The following is a 16056-nucleotide window of genomic DNA, read 5'->3' on the forward strand; positions in this document are numbered from 1 at the left end:
CTGCCTCTCCTTCAGGCAATTCATCTATTCCCTTTCACCTTTTCCTATCCTGGCACTGGTTTCTGCAATGCCTTTCTGCAGGAGAGTCTCTGCTCCAGTAAGCTTATCTTTCCAAGCTTATTCCAATCTATATTTGCCTGACTTTCTAATCTTGAGGGCCCTGGTTTGCTTGAGTCCTCTCTTCTCTTACAGATCCAAGAAGAGTTGTTGATTTTTCAGTCTGTTCAGTTTTTCACTTGTTAGGATGGAATAGTGACTTCCAAGCTCCTTATATGTGGAACCAGAAGTCATAGGTGCCCTCCCTCCTTCTACTCTTCACGTTACAAATCAACCAGGAGGCTTCTCTTCCCCTCTTGGCTAGAGAGACTTGATGAGTCAGTCCTCTGGGATTTGAGATACCACATTCTCCACACCATCCTGAAGAGCCACAGAAGCCAGCAACATCACTCTCCACTCCGGGGAAAAGGCAGGGAGGGGGACAGACAGTTAAGGGGGATCATATACAAAGAGGAGATTGATTTCAACTTTCCTTAATGATTTTAATTGGAGACTCAAACCCTGTAAACCATAGTTCAAGCCTAGTTCTGTGGGACAGTGTCTGGTTCTCCCTAAGGCTACCGGAGGAGAAATGCATAATTGAGGTTGGAACAGGGAGCTCCACTCTCCCTGGTCTTTAAATCTGGAGTAATTCCAGGAAATTATGGCTACTGGATTAGCCTTAAAATAATTGTTAATGTCACCAACTCCAAGTTCCTTTCTTCCTCCTATTTGGGGAACTCTTTCACAAACTATGTGGGATCAAAATACACCTCTGTACCCATGCTAACATCTACAAGTAGAAAGCTTCTTGATGCAGTTGCTGAGCTAGCCTGGAGAAGTTCACTCCCTCCCAAGCTCACTCACTGCATCAATCCACTCTCCTCTCCATCAAGCATCAGAGTTCTCCCAGACCCTGTCCTGAGAGGCTATAACCCAAGAAAAGACCAACTACCCATTGCTTGATTTCCATGGTCAGAGTTCTTTGAGGCCCCAGTACAGGGCTGAATTGCAGCCATTATAGTGACCTTGAATTCTTTTTTTTTTAATTTTAATAAACATATAATGTATAAACATATAATGTATGTATAATGTATGTATGTATAATATATATATTATATATATATTTTATATATATATAATAATATATAATATATGCAGCCATTATAGTGACCTTGAATTCTTTTTTTTTTTAATTTTAATAAACATATAATGTATTTTTATCCCCAGGGGTACAGGTCTGTGAATCGCCAGGTTTACACATTTCACAGCACTCATCATAGCACATACCCTCCCCAATGTCCATTTCCCCACCACCCTCTCCTGTCCCCCCTCCCCCCAGCAACCCTCAGTCTGTTTTTTGAGATTGAGTCTTTTATGGTTTGTCTCCCTCCCAATCCCATCTTTTCATTTTTTCTTTTCCTACCTCCCCCCAACGCCCCCCCGCCCCGCATTGCATTGCAATAGTGACCTTGAATTCTTATCTGCTGTTCTTTTTAAGAACAATTGAGAACAACTTCACAGTAATGATATCATCAGGTTTGCCCTCTCACCAACTCCAAAAAGAAGAAAGGGGGCAAACCCCTTCCCTTTACATTCAAAGGAAACATGAGGCCTAGAGAGGTCAAGGACTTGTCTATGGTTTCACCTCCCATCAGGGCCAAGGGCCACAGAGGGCTCCCATCTTCTCTGTCCGGACTCTCTTTCCAAAATGCTGGAGCACAAAGATTTGACTGTTCCTCTCCATTTTTCTTATTTGTACTTTTCTCTGTTAACCATAAGGGCATTTCTAGACTTGGGAATCCCTCTCGGTCTCCTCTAACCTCCTCCAGCCCAGAGCAGATAGCCCCTGCATCCTGCAGAAACTCTCACTGCTCTCGTGCCCCAAGCTCTATCGAGTAGAAGATACCACATAGGCCGTGGCGATGTATTTCTTGCCGTTTCCATAGGTGGACTTGTCCCAGGGATAGGTCTGGATGGCCAAGGGATAGCCACCCAGGCTTAACTGGCATCTGTGGAGGAAAGATGGCCAAGTCATCAGGGCCCACCACGGCTTCCCATGCCCATCCCCTGACTAGGGAGATCAAGCCCAACCCATGCAGAGAACTGCCCCAGCTTTCTCCAGCCATTACCTCCCACTCCCCATGCACAGGCAGCCCTTCAGAAGGGCTCCTTTTTCCCAGAGCAGTAATCTAAAATCTCAGATTCTAGAGCTGAACCCCCAGAAATTAAATATCTGCTTAGGGTTTCAGACATAGTAGGACCCAAAGTCCTCAAATGTTAGAAGAGATGAAGCCCAGTGGTTTCAAGCTATACTCTCTGGGGCTCCGGGCTTCCCCCCTAGCAGCCTTGGGGACCGAAGAGAGAGGCCTGGAGCACCAGGGCAAGTGCATCTCTAACTGTTTGACCTATGACGGTTCTGCATAAGATTTCAGGTGGTGGTTCTGCCACTGAGGTGAAGGTTGGCAACCACCAGCCTTATCTAATAACAACCTCATTTCCCAAGCGAGAAAACTTGAGGTGCCGAAGGGTGGTCTGTCCGAGCTACGGATTTGCAGAATCCAGCTCTCCTGATTGTCCTGGCTGCTCCAGCCTGCTCCCCAGGCCTGGCTGGCCCAGTACTTACACTTTGCCTGGCCTCGCAATGAAGCACAGGGAGTAGAGCGCAAACTCAAATTCAGGGCTGCTGCCGATGAAAGCTGAGCCCACCTCCTTGTAGTAGCCGTCCCAGTTGAACTGCATGGCTAACACGTCGGGGTAAGAATCCCACTGCAGAGAATAATAAAGGAGGCCTGGTGAATACCATGAGTGGAGTCTGACATACAGGTGGCACATGGTAGCAGCCCCCAGGAGGGGCCTGCATGAGTTTTCTGGGGAGGCTGGATTCTTTACATCGACCAAGGAAATGGTCTGCCCGGCTAAGGGGTCTGAGCCCTACTTGGACCCACTGTCTGGAGCTGCCAGCATGAGTCTCCCAAAGAGGCCAGAGCCCACTTTCCTGTGACTGACGCCAGGGTAGTGAGGACCATAATGCTTCCTCATAGCTATCACATGTGGAGGAGAAAGACAATTTATTGTCCCCCAATTATTTCCTAGCACAGGGCAGCAAAGGTTTCTTTTTTCTAAAATGTAAGGAGTTGAACTCAGACTAGCCAGGCTGAAATTTCCAGCCAAGGCCGCATTCTAAAGAAGCTCAGGCAGGAGGTCATTACATACCTTTGAGACTTGTTCCCCTCTGAAGACCTTCCCCTGCCCCCAGCCTCCCATCCAGGGATAGTGCTCTCTGCAGGTCTGGAGCCTTCACTGTTTGGAAGGGAATCTCAGGGTCCTCGCTGCCTAAACCCACTGGCCACCAGATCAGGAAGTCATCTTCACCATCCCTGCTTGGCAGCCAACGAGAGGCAGGGCGAGAGGCCTGTCTGGCTGTTGGGAGCAAAGAATGAGGGCAGGAAGTCTGGGTACTAATAAGCTTTTCCAGCCCACAGTCAGCACCCAGTACTCACCGGGCCGTCGTAGATATGACTGTAATAGTCAACCAGGCCCTCCTTCTCCTGCATATAGAAGCGGATCCAGTTATGGAAGCCAGTGACCTTGCCTTTTTTGATTTCACCTATAATGAAGAGTTCAAGGTGGGTGATCTGGGCCTCCCCTCCAGCCTCTTGTGCCCCTTCCCTGCCAGGGCTGTCCGCCTTCTTGAGATTTTGGCTCGTAGAATGCACACCTGCTTAGCCCCTTGCCCACACTCCCCAGCATGCCACACATCCCTAACTCTCACCCAGGAAAGCCCTCCCCGTCCCCTTTCAGCTCAAGCCCTTGGGAGAATTCCTCCTCCTGGTTGGCCTGGGCGACCAATCTCCTCTCAGCCATTTCTCCAGTAGCAAGCCAAACTTGGTGGGAGCTTTATGGGGTGGGACAGTGGGGAGAAAGACCATGGGCCTCTTGGAAAGCTGAGGACCACTCAGAAGTAGCCAGCCCTGCCCCTGAACCCAGCTCCCTTCCTATGTGTGCCCTTTGGGAGCCCTAGTGTCTCATCTCTTTCCCCTTTAGATACTCCATGGGAGACTATCCCTCAAAAACAGCTCCTCAGACCCCTTCCTCTTGGCTTGGGGGTGAACAGGTCTGTCCCTGCTAACAGGCTTGGCTGCAAGATCTTCAGTGCCTGATGCCGCCCTCCTCCTGAAGGAAGAGGTCTCTCTTCGTTCCTCCAACTCTTTCTTTCCAGGCATAATGATCCCACCTGAGAAAACGTGTTCAAAGCCACTTGAGTCCTCCTCTTCGTTGCCTCTTGAATAGAGCCCAAACCACATGTTCTTCAAGTCATCGACAAACTCTTGTTCAGAGCTGTAGCGGTCTGTGGGGAGGAACACAGAGGACCTAAGAGAGGGGAAGGCAGGACCAGGTCCTGGGAAGCGGGGAAGAGCCACCTGCTCCAGCACATTAAGAGACACAGGGGTTAAACCAACAAAGATATTCACTTGTCCATTCCGTAACTACCCACAGTGCACCTGTTCTGTGCCAAGCCCGATCCGCAGGCTGAGGGGTCAGCAGGGAATAACAAGGACAAGATCCCTGCTTTCACAGTTTCCATTCCGGTGGAAAAGACAAATAATCAACAATAGGATTGCAGATAAGCGCTATGAAGAAAATAAAGCAGAGTGTCCCACAACAGCTGGAGGTGGGGTTGGGATGGGGTTGGGCTCTTCTAAAAAGGAAGATCAGAAAGACCTTTCTGAGAAGGTAGCAGGATATCCTGCAGGATAAATCTGGGGGAAATGGTCTTCCATGTGGAAGGGACAACAGGGGCAAGGCTCTAAGACAACCTGGGCTTCGTCTTCAGTGAGCTAAGGGAAAGGCAGGGTGGCTGGAGCACAGTGAGCGTAGTGGGGAGGGGTCAGACAGGAGGTCCGAGAGGTAGGCAGCCACCAGGCCTCACAAGCCATGGCCAGAGAGTTGGACATCGGTCAAAAAGTAACAATACAAAAATATTTCAATTTACTGTCTACGTTCTATGGACCTCAACTGTTTTAAGTGCTTTCAATCCTCACATTGAATCTTCGCATAGGGTTGATACCAATTAAGCCCAGTTTAGAAACGAGGCAGTTGGGCCCCAATGGGAAGGTCACCGCTGGAGCTCTAATTTAGGGAGCCATCAAACACCAACTGCTGCTCAGAATTGTGGGTGGAGGATACCAAAGAGACACCAGACATATGCTAGCCTTTCTAGGACTTAAAACACAGTCAGAAAATGAGACAAAATGTACACACGATAACAGAGAATGGGTTCACAGCCTGAATGGCTCATACCACTTATCCAGTGCTTGGCTTTCCACCCATTGCTTCACACTTAATCCACAAAGATCCCATTTCACAGATAAGGCTCTGACAGTTAAGGTCATTTGCCCAGGATTGCACCACTAACAAGTGGCCCCCTCGGGCCCAAAGCTATTTTGGGCTACCCACCCCCCCAACCCTTGACCTCTGATGACATGCTGCGGAGATGCTGAAAGGCAGCAGGGAGCTGGGGCAGGTGCAGACCCAGTCTTGTGGGATGTGAGCTGCAACTTGAAGGTCAGTCTGGGTTTGGACAGGGAGAGAAGTGATGGAACAGCCCGGCCTCCGTATGGAATCCCTGGGTCCCGAACCCGGCTCTGCTCAGGACTTCGCTGGGCTCAGACAAGTCATCAGCCTGTTGCGCCCCCACCCCCACCCCGCTTCTCTCTGGAAAGCTGGAGGGCTGCCCTGACTGCCAAGACTCTCGCTCGTGTTTGCGGCAGAGGACCGCCAGGGGGCGGTGCGGGATCGCGCCCTCTTCACCCGGGTGCTCGGGCGTCACCCGCTTCACCTAAAAGCCGCGGGTGACTCACACGTAAGGGAAGGCGGGCGGATGGAAGGCAGCCGCTGTGAGCAGAGGGGAGACCCGGACAGAGCTGCCCATGAGGCCCAGCCCAGCTGCCTGGAGTTCAGGAGAGGAATCTGCAGGACACGAACCGGCACAGCCCCCTGCCAAGAACTCCTGGGGCTCAAACCTTTTTTGGTCTGATTCAAATGTGTCCCTATCCGGAGCTGCGCTAGCCAGAACCCCGCCCGGCAGAAGCTTTTGGTGATTTTCTGTTGCTGTTTCCCCAGCAAAAATGTGGAGTGAGACTTCCTGGACCCGGCGCAGGAGCAAGGAGAATCAGGGACCCGACGTGCCTGTGGGATCAGCTGAGTTGGGGGGTGCAGGGATGACTCCCCGGCTTGCAGCGAGCCCGAGACTGGAGCAGTGCATGGCAGGAATACACGAGGCCGCTCAGAGTAAATCAGAGCAGAGGTGACTTGCAAGCCAGACGGAGGTTGCTTCCACTACTTAGGCCCAGGGTCCCTCCCGGCCCTCCCGGAGGCCTGCTGGCCACCACGCAACCCTGCCCCTGCTCGCTTCACTTCCCCACAGGCCCAGGGCTGCCAGGCTCTCCGGTCCTGAGCACTGCCTTGTGGGGCTGGGGGTCGCTCACTCACTCTGGCGACGGAGGAAGCCATAGAGTTCCTTCATGACCGCCGTCCTCATGACCTCTCTGAGGAAGGCGTCCTGCTCAGCCAGCTGCTGGGCACTGAAGTGCTCCCCACGGCCCGTGGCCCGCTGGTAGTTGTTGAGGAGGTTAATGAAGGCCGCGTAGGTGGGCTTGGAGAACAGCTTCTTGTTGACATAGGTGAAGAGCCTGCGGGAGGTGGAGGGAGGCCCGAACATGGAGCAGGACCACCCCCACCCGGCCCCTGCAGGCGCAGCCAGACAGGCCAGGGCAGGCATGGGAAGGTGGAGGTCAGGAGCAGAGTCAGGACCTCAGCTCCTCTTGAAGGGTGCGCACGAGGCGGCTCTTTTCTCCCACTTCAGCTCTTGGAAGGTCAGTTCTCTTCTCAGCCCAGTCAGTCACAGAAACCCTCCCAACTGGATCCCCACAGCCCCTCAAGATGGTTTTCTTTGTCCCTGGAGACCTATTTCCTTCTCTCCCTTCCATCCCGCCTGCCCTGAGGAGAAAAGAGCTGAGGCAGGCAAAGAAGCAAAGCCGGGGGTGGGGGGACACTGCAGGGAGAGTGAAGGGGACTCACGGCTCTGGGCAGCGGTCCACTTGGTCCCTGGTCTCCGAGGGCGAAATGCGGTTTTGGCTGTTGAGAATGATGTCTTCCTTCTGGGCTTTGTTGACATCCGCCCTGTAGATCTTCTCAGAGATGCTCTGTAGCTCCTCCTTGGTTATGGCATCACTGCTGTAGGAGAAGCCCTCTAGGAGGAGTGGGGAGGGGGTTCTCAGCCCAAGGAAGGCCCGGGGGAGGGAGCCCCCCCTCCCCTGGGCACCTTCCAGAAGCAGACAGCCAGGGAAAGAGGCTGCAGTCCATCACCCTAGTGGTTGGAAGGCAGGGACCTCGGGCCCAAAGGTTCCTTAAAATCGGCACATGGCATTGCCTGCAAAATGCCCATACTGCCCCCACCTCTGGGAAGTTCTCAAACTTGGGCATGCCCCAGAATCACCTGGAGGGGCTTGTTAAAACAGTTTTGGGGGCCCTGCCCCCAGAGTGTCCAATCAGTGTGTCTGAGGGGAATTCCTAGAGTCTCCCTTTCTAATCTATGCCCAGAGGATACTGATACGCTGCTCCAGTGAGTGCACCTGCAGAACTATCGCCCTGGAGAATTCCTCCGTCTCTGGGGCTGTGCTAAAGGGAGCAGGAGACTGACCGTGGCCACACAAGCTCTCGAAATCCGTGCAGCAGTTCCCAAACTCTGGGCAGCGGGCATCGCAGTGGCATGGCTGGTGCCTGTCGAAGGCCTCGTGGCAGCGGTCCCGGCAGGAGCTGGGTGCCGAGTACAGGTCTGAGAGCACAGGGAGAGGTGTGTGTGGGGCAGACCCCTAGAGGTCGCTCCGGGCCAGCCCGCCTGGTCCCCCCTCCCTCTCCCCCTCCAGCCTCGCCCTCCGCACTCCTATTGAAGATCTCCAGGGAAGAAAAACAAACAGGCTGAATTGGTACACACCCTCCACGGTCAGGAAGCCCTTGCCTTGCCGAGAGGCCAAACTCTACTTTCTGGCCTGTTGTTTTTATAATCTTCCCACCCTAAAAATAAAATCTCTTCCACTTCCCTCCATAGGCCTCAGGCTCCCTTTCCTGCCTACACCCCAGGCTGCAGAGGCCAGCCCTCATACCACCTCCGGGTGCTGGGTTTGGGGTCCCTCTAGCTCAGGACTGTGTCTGCTGCCACTGGGATGGCTGCCACCCCCTTGTCACCTCTCGTGTCCCTCCGCCTTTAGCCTGCAGGCCCCCCTTTAGAAAGGCAGACTCACGGCCAGCTGAGGCCTCCACCGGCTCTTCCTCCAGCTCCAGGAATGTCTCTGGCTCTTCGGGGCCCTCTTCTCCTGTAGGTCAGAGAAGTAGAGTCACCAGCCACCCCCAAGGGCTCCCTTCCCCTTATGTCCGATTCCCAGTTCCCCCAGCCTCCGGAACAAGCCGTGCAATGGAAGAAAATACCAAACAGGGGCTAAGGTGCAATGAACGAGGAGACAAACTAAAAACGGAAGACAGTTTGATTAATATGGAAATAAATGCAGTGCTTTTAAAGTGCCCTAAATAAATAAATAAAAACGGAATACAGAAGGGGACAGATGACTGGAAACCGTTCTAAAAAGTGAAAAATATTTCCCCAGGTAACAACGCTCCTTGCCACTTCAGCATTCTGGCGCTCAGTGTGTTCATCTGTACATAGAGGAGGGGAGGCAGGAAGGGGTGCCCTCTGGATTGAAAACCCTGATTCCGGTGTGACTTTTCTTCAAGGTACGTTGATAGAGGGACAGGCTTGCCCCTCTCCAAATGACAAGGCCTCGCTTAGGAACATCCCTTACTATAATAACTCCCAGTCACAGTCGAGGGTGAACTCCACCCAGGCCCTCCGGGACTAAGAACTCTAAGAACTGTTTCCTGAGATACCAACTTCCCTTCTTTCTTTACAACACTTGGCAATGGCCACAGAGAAGGGGGTGGGGGAGGCGAGTTCAGAAAAGGACGTTCGTATTGCTGCCTTGTTCCCTTGGCCTGCAGGCTGGGTGGAGTGGGGGTGGGGAGGAAGAGGAAGGATGCTCCTTCGGACTCTGAGCTCCTCCCGCACACGGTGGGGGTAATTTCCCCCAGAGAAGCAACACTGTTACAAAGTGATTCAGAATCCGTTAGTGAGCTTGCTGGATGGTGTTGTGTTATCAGAACCACAGGCCAGACGATGTGTTCAGACAACACACATGTTCTGATCACTTCCTTGGTGACAGGCTGTGTTCTAAGTCCTGACCATCCACCGGTTCTTAACTCCGCCAATGTTATGCTAAACAGACTTTCAAGGGCTGATTTAGGATCTCAAGCATCACCCGTATTTTTTCTGTGGGAAAAGGATTCTGCGGTGCAGATCAGAGGTTTGGAGATGGACTGGCTCCCAAGCTAAGTCAGCTAAGTCTTGTCTGTGCTGTGAAATGCCAGCCCAATGGTCCAAGGTGAACGGGCTCTCCTGTGTCTGCTGAATAGGGCACAAGGCGAGGGGAAAGGGGCAGGCTCTGATTCTGGCACTGAGCTCTGGACCTGGGTTTCCCTCCCTGGGCTTGATCAACAGAACTCCTGCTGGTATAGATGGTGTTTTCATGTAAATGGAATGAGGGTTCCTTCTGGTGGAAGCAGCTCAGTGGGCACACGGCTGGGTCAGCAGATATCCCCTTTGGGAAAATTAGGAAAAGGTACTCCTTTCTCTCAGCAGTCACAGCTCTTCACCAAGCAAGGCACATGACTCAATTTTGGTCAACTTGGCTTCTCAGCCAGGTGCCCTTGTGCAGTGTACAACCTGCACAACCGTATGCCATGGTCTTGCTAGCCATTACCCACCATGGCTCTAGCGATCATGTTTTCCAAACTGAGAGTCGGGGCACCTGGTTTGACAGTGAACTTAAGGAGGCTTCATGTCCTAAAGCAGAAGACCATTTATGTGGCGGTCTAAAACACTGGAAGCATCCAAGCAAGGGGATTATTCAAAATAATTTTTTTAAATGACCTTTAAAACTATGTTAGAGTAACAGAGAAACAATTGGCCTCTGAGAGTACTGCGTGTCCCATTTAATCACTGGACAAGGAATGACAGATTGAAGGCGTTCCAGCCGCTCGGTCCACTCATTACCAGGAGAGTGGTGTGTGTGAATCACAACAGTCACAGTGACACCACGCAGGCAGGCTCCCTGGGGGCGCTGAGGTTGGAGAGTTCGACTCCCTGTTAACACTTTGGTGATGTAAAGTGTTGAATTACAGTTGGTAATGAGATACATGCTATGTTAATGTTTGTTACTATTTTGCTGCATTTGGAATTACTTAAACTTCCAAAATAGTATTGCTAATCCTGATAGTTCAGATAGATATTCCAGATAAATAACATCTATTAAGACTGGGGACATCTATAACATCTATTTTAGACTGGGGACAGCCTAGAATACCTGGGACAAGCAGTTGACAAATCCTGACTTTTGCACTGCTCGTCAATGTCCTCATTTGGGCTCCTGGAGCCCTGTCATCCATCAGGGAACCCAGCTCTGAACTGCCAGACACCTGAGCCAGCGCCCCTGCAGGCAGTCTTGGCATGGGCATGGCCTGGCCCACTGTGCCTCCCAGACCCTTCCCCCAACAAGGAGCCTCACCAGTACACAGGTGCTCATAGTCTTCACAGCAGTCCCCATGCCGGGGACACTGGCGGTCACACTGGCAGGCAGCATCCCGGTGAAATTTCTCATTACAGCGAGATGCACAGGACTCTAATTTTCCTACGGGCAGTAAAGGTCACAAACTCAGCTCGTGAGGGTCGTATTCTCCCTCTCAAGGTGCCCCCTGCAGTAGGGTTTGCAGACAGGGGCGTGGAGCCCACCTAGCAGGGAAGATCACTGCCATCTGCTGCAGAGAAATACATGGGCAGCCTCTCACGCACCAGCAGAAGCCTCAACCCCCCCACCCCCTACCCACCCTATACTGCAGAGCTCATAATATACATGAGGATCACAGACTTGAATGCTGAGCGAGGCTAGACCTCTAAGAGAAGCAAGTAAAGAAGTAAGGAGGCAGTAGGAATTGGTGGGGACCATAACTAACTTGGAACTGATGCTCGGCCTGAAATTGACAGCCACTCCCAGCTCCAGCCCTTTCTGCTACGTTGGGGTGCAGGCTCAGTGCTGCCAGAGCCTCTAGTCTTTTAAGAGAAGCCTTCCTTTTCATGTGAAGTTTTCCAATTTTTAAAAAATTCCCGCAGACCAACGAAAGAGGTCTGTGGACTGGTCGTGACCCACAGGTCATCACTCACCTGTCACATAGGTGAAGGTGGTCACTACTGCTCCAGTGATCCCACCTGCCCTCTCCCCAGGCACCCCCTTCCTCTCATCTTGCCCCTTTTATGTCTTCTGCTCCTTTGTTCTTTGCTCCCCTTTACCTGGTCTCCCCTGCACCCTGTTTCTCCCAGGTCCCATCTTTCGGTTTCTTCTAGTCTTTGGAAAGGGTTTGAATTAGTTTATGCTCATGTGGGGAACAAGTATACGTGAGAATTGGATTCTGGAACAGGATCCGCTGTGTAACCACAGACCACATCCCTTACTCCAGCCACATGGCCTGCAGAAGCAAATTTTTGGTCACAAGGGGCATAGACAAAAAATTTTGAAAGAAATGGTACAAGCCCACGACCACTCTTAAAAACACAACCCCCGCCATGCCCACCCCAGCAAAGACAGTGTCGGGAGGTGTCTTTGGTGACAGCTGGCTTCGGGGGCCCTTTCCTTCCATTCTGAGACTTAAGGGTAATTACAGGGTCTTTGTTTCCACTTGAGGTTCCTGAGGTTTGGATTTCGTGAATGCTGGGTTTAGGGGCCGGGCTGTGGGCGAAGAAGGATGTCAAGGTCAGGGTCAGAGTCGCCATTCGCATTGGAATTTATATGAATGTGGAAACCAAAACCTAACTTGGACCAGAGTTACGGTCCATTCGGTTCGGATTAAAAACTACGGTCAGGATTTGGGCTTGAGTTAAACTGAGTTAAATTTATCGATAAAGTAACAGTTTTGTATTGTTGTTTGGCTGAGGAATAAGGGGATAGGTTTAATGCCACTCCAGGGTTGAAGAGTGTGTCAAGACTAGGAGAAGAGGAATTGTCCCACTTTTGCCTTAGATTAGATTTGGGGTTTGGTTCTAGTGGTGACACCACACAGGTACCGTATCTTGATGTAAGCCTGGATTGGGTGGGAGGTGAATATGAAGTTTGTGGGTTTAGTTAATACTTTGGATTCTGGGATTAGGGTTTATATGGTGTTCATGCGGGTGGCAGAGCAAAGAACTTGACCTGGACTCTGGGGCCAAAACTTCATGGGGTTGGAATTCTGGTTCGGCTGCTTTCGAGCTATAAGCTCTTGGGCAAGTTATTTGACCTTCTGTGCCTCGGTTTCCTTATCTGTGAAAGTGTCATGACAATGGAGTCCATCTCATAGAATATTTATAAGCATTAAATGAGTTGATATTTGTAAAGCACTTAGTACAGTACATTATCCTTACTAGCAACATGGGCTGCTTAGATAAATAAACAGCGATAATACTCCACACCCAGCTCCAATGTGACAAGTGCTCAGACTGGCTAGAGCAGTCTTCCCTGTGGATGCACTTCGTCTAGCTGACTGCCTCCCTGGCTTTCAGCTGGGCCAGCCCTTGAACCAGGGTGTCCGTGCATTTATGTCGCGGACAGTTTCCTAGCTGACGTCATTTCTGTGAGCCTGTATTTTCTACATCAAAGAGGTGTCAGGTCAAGGTGAACCACGTCCTGAGACAGCCTCAAGCTGGATCCAGGGCCTCCCATGTGGCCAGGGAGGCAGGCCTTTGATCCAGTGGATTGTCCTTGAAAACAACCAGGCCCAAGGCCACTTGTCCTTTCAGGCTCAGTGGAACTCTTTCTGAATCTTAAATGTTGCTCCCTTGGAACCTAAATGCAAAGACCTTAAGGAGAAATTTTTAGGCAGGAGGAAGGCTCAGGCAGCTGCCTGCCCAGTCAGCCTGGCAGAACACCCAGAATCCAAAGGGAGAAAATTCAGACAAATCAAGGCAACATTCACAATGGGCCCGATCAGCAGAGTCCCAGGAAAGAATTCACTTCATTCCAGCAGCTGGCATGGGCTGAGAAGGGCTCCACGTGACTAGGCAGCTCTCTGGAGCTCAGGAGAACACCCCCCACGGCCCTGGCCGAGTGGACTTTGTCATCTCTGTTCGAGAACTTTGTCCCCAGTGAGAACTCCCTTCCCCATAAACTTGGTCTGCTTCGAGACGACCTTGGGATTTGAGGGGGGAGAGGAGAGGTAGCAGGGACTTCTTTTCCTCCTAGGTACCTCGCTGGGCTGTCCTGGGGACACTCAATGGACCGAGTCACTCCGACTCCTCACTCCAGTGTCCCCACCCTGTGCCTGCAGGCCACACAGAGCCCTGTGCGAGCCTCGCTCCCTGGCCAGGCACTGAGTCACTGCTTCGGCAGCCATCAGCCCCTTGCCCTTCTGCCTCATCTCTCAGAGCCATGGCCTTCTTCATGTTGGCCTTGTCTGTGTCAGACCCAGAATTTCCCTGCATTCCCCTGGAAGGGCTTAGGGCCTCCCCTGTCTCATGAGATGCTAAATTTCTCTGCACGCTCCAAAACTTCAATATGCCAGAAGGTCCACTCCCTATCCACACTGCCTGCCCAGAGAGTCTGGTCCCAAACCTGGGTGTCGCTATTACACCAGCACTTAGCTGCTCTGAGGGTCGGGACATCATCCTCCATCCGTGCCTGTCCAGGAGCCCCAGATGCTGTTTCCCTGGAGACCTAGCCAACCAAGAAGATTTGTTTCCAGGACCAGCTTCCTGCCCCAGTTCACCTGAAAAAACCAGGCTCCTAAGGCTGATGGTGACTCCTCTATATGATTCATTGTCTTGCATCGAAGTTCTGAGATGTAGGAACTAGGAAGGACGAGAGCCGAGCCCCTTCCTGCCCACCTTAGGAAAGGAGGTAGCATTGCCTATTGGACTTGCACCTCCCCATCCATCCCACATCCAGATCAGATTGCAAGGGCTCCACCTGCGTTTCAAAGCCACTGTTGCCTCTGTCCTCGGGGATGGCTGCCCAGGGACCCAATGTCTAAAGTCGCTCTCCTCTCCTGAGACCGGGTGGGCTAACCGAGCGGCCACTGGCTCACACTAAGCTAGAAGTTCTCATGCCCTCCCCATTGGCTGTCCACCACCCAGGGCCCCCGACAGAGCTGATTCCCAGCTGCTCTGCCGCGGGTGCCGGAGTAGAGGTTCCCCATCCCTCCCAGTGCAGGGGGGCCTGGGAGCAGCTTTCTCCTCCAAAGGTTTTCCGTTTGGGAATCCCATCGTGGGTCTCCATATATAACCTGACTGGAAACGGGGGTTTCTGCCAGGAGTAGGTACAAGCATACTCATAACCAAAACCTCAGCTGGTTGAGCTCTCACTCCACATAAGGTGCATTTTATACAGTATCTTAATTCATCCTTACAACAGTCCGATTTAAGAACCACCTGGGTTGGGTGGGGTGGGCATCAAGCTCTGATTCTTTCTCCTCTGGGCAAAGGAGGGTTCTCCCCACACCTCTCAGCTCAGGCCCCTCCCTTGGCTGTCGTTCCTCTGCACCCATTAACCAACTGCCAATGAACACATCAGCACCAGCACTCTGCCCAGCTACTAAGGAAAGCATTGCTGTCCTTCTGCCGGTCCCATTCCCTGCACCACTAGTAACTTGTAGGCCAGTTCTGTGCTCTAGTTCTTCAGTCACTGGGTTGGAGGCCCATTCCACTGACCATTTGTATAGCCTAGAAAGCACATGGCCCACCTCTGGACCAGGGCGTTTTCCAGTTTCCCGCTGAGCGTGCCCATCTCCTGAGGTTTTACCCAGAGCAGGGTCCTACTCCAAACAACCTCACCCACCCACAGGCAGTGGAGAGAGTGACCAAGGGCAGCCAGGCCACTCAAACCCAGCAAGCTTTACATCACACAGCGGTCCCACAGACAAACCTTGGTGAGATCAAAAGTCAGACTGGAGCAAGGGATGTCTGGGTCTGGTCTTCCAAGGACTCATGAAGGAGTTTCCATGACGTTAGTCCCTCAGCCCTGCAACCCCCTTCATACAGTCCCCTCCACCCCGAAGACAACTCCTATACTCTGACAGGGATGGGTTCTAAGGTGCTCCATGGCTCTAGGACAGAGCTGACCTTCCCTTGTCCCACTCTGCTCATACCTCTACCAAGTTCCCCAACTCTCTGCTTCTTTACATAGGACCATTGTATCCCCACCAGATAATGACTTACCAGCCCAGGCCAGGCTGAAGAGTATGGCCACTATCAGGGGCACACAGGCCCTCATGGTGCCCAGTTGGAAGCCAAAAGGGGATGGGCTGTTGGACTTTCACTAGAGTCAAGGTGAATGTCACGGCTCTCAAATGAGCCCTATTGCCCAGGCTGATCCTTTTAAAGACATCAGAACTTGTGGATCTGGTACCTCCAGATCCTTCCAGGAAGAAAAAGGGAAGGGAGGAACCCTAGATGGATAAGAGGTGGAGAGGGGGTGGGGCCCGACAGCTGTTTGAAGCCAGAGGGAAGGTGACTAAGCAGGCAGGTAATTCCAGATGTTTAGAACAGGTAATACTAGCTGTGGCCAAAAAATAGGTCATGTAAGCAGACACAGCAAGATGGGCCTAGTTTGAGGGAAGGGAGGGTGCGGTTCTCCATCCCAAGTGATGCCCTCCAAACACCCACCCACCGGCAAGCCACTGTCCTGGCCTTCCAAGGAGCTACAGGCTGGCTTCATCTTTGAGTTCCTGATGCTAATGTGAGAAACCTCGTGAGATGATTGTTCCAAATTTGACTGGCAGTGAAGCTCAACCAAGAGTTAGGGTCAGTCCAAGGAGAGATACAGGAGGTGTGGTCAGAAATAAGGGCTGCTCTTATTAGCATCAAACCACACGTAGCCCAGGGAC

The 16056-nt window shown here is 52.0% G+C and overlaps 1 protein-coding gene across 1 annotated transcript; it reads right to left on the reverse strand.

Moving 5' to 3' along the window:
• Positions 1–1207: 1207 nt before the first annotated feature.
• On the reverse strand, positions 1208–15597 carry ENDOU (endonuclease, poly(U) specific). The gene is made up of 10 exons (XM_080811600.1): positions 15389–15597; positions 10716–10838; positions 8343–8414; positions 7742–7876; positions 7120–7291; positions 6532–6731; positions 4274–4387; positions 3540–3646; positions 2663–2805; positions 1208–2048 (listed from the first exon to the last, which is right to left on the reverse strand). Exons 1-10 carry the CDS (start codon positions 15441–15443, stop codon positions 1928–1930), a joined length of 1242 nt encoding a protein of 413 aa, XP_080667726.1. The 5' UTR covers positions 15444–15597; the 3' UTR covers positions 1208–1927.
• Between the last annotated feature and the right edge of the window lie 459 nt (positions 15598–16056).

The sequence above is a fragment of the Martes martes genome, assembly GCF_963455335.1.
Source record: "Martes martes genome assembly, chromosome: 8".
Taxonomy (NCBI): domain Eukaryota; kingdom Metazoa; phylum Chordata; class Mammalia; order Carnivora; family Mustelidae; genus Martes; species Martes martes.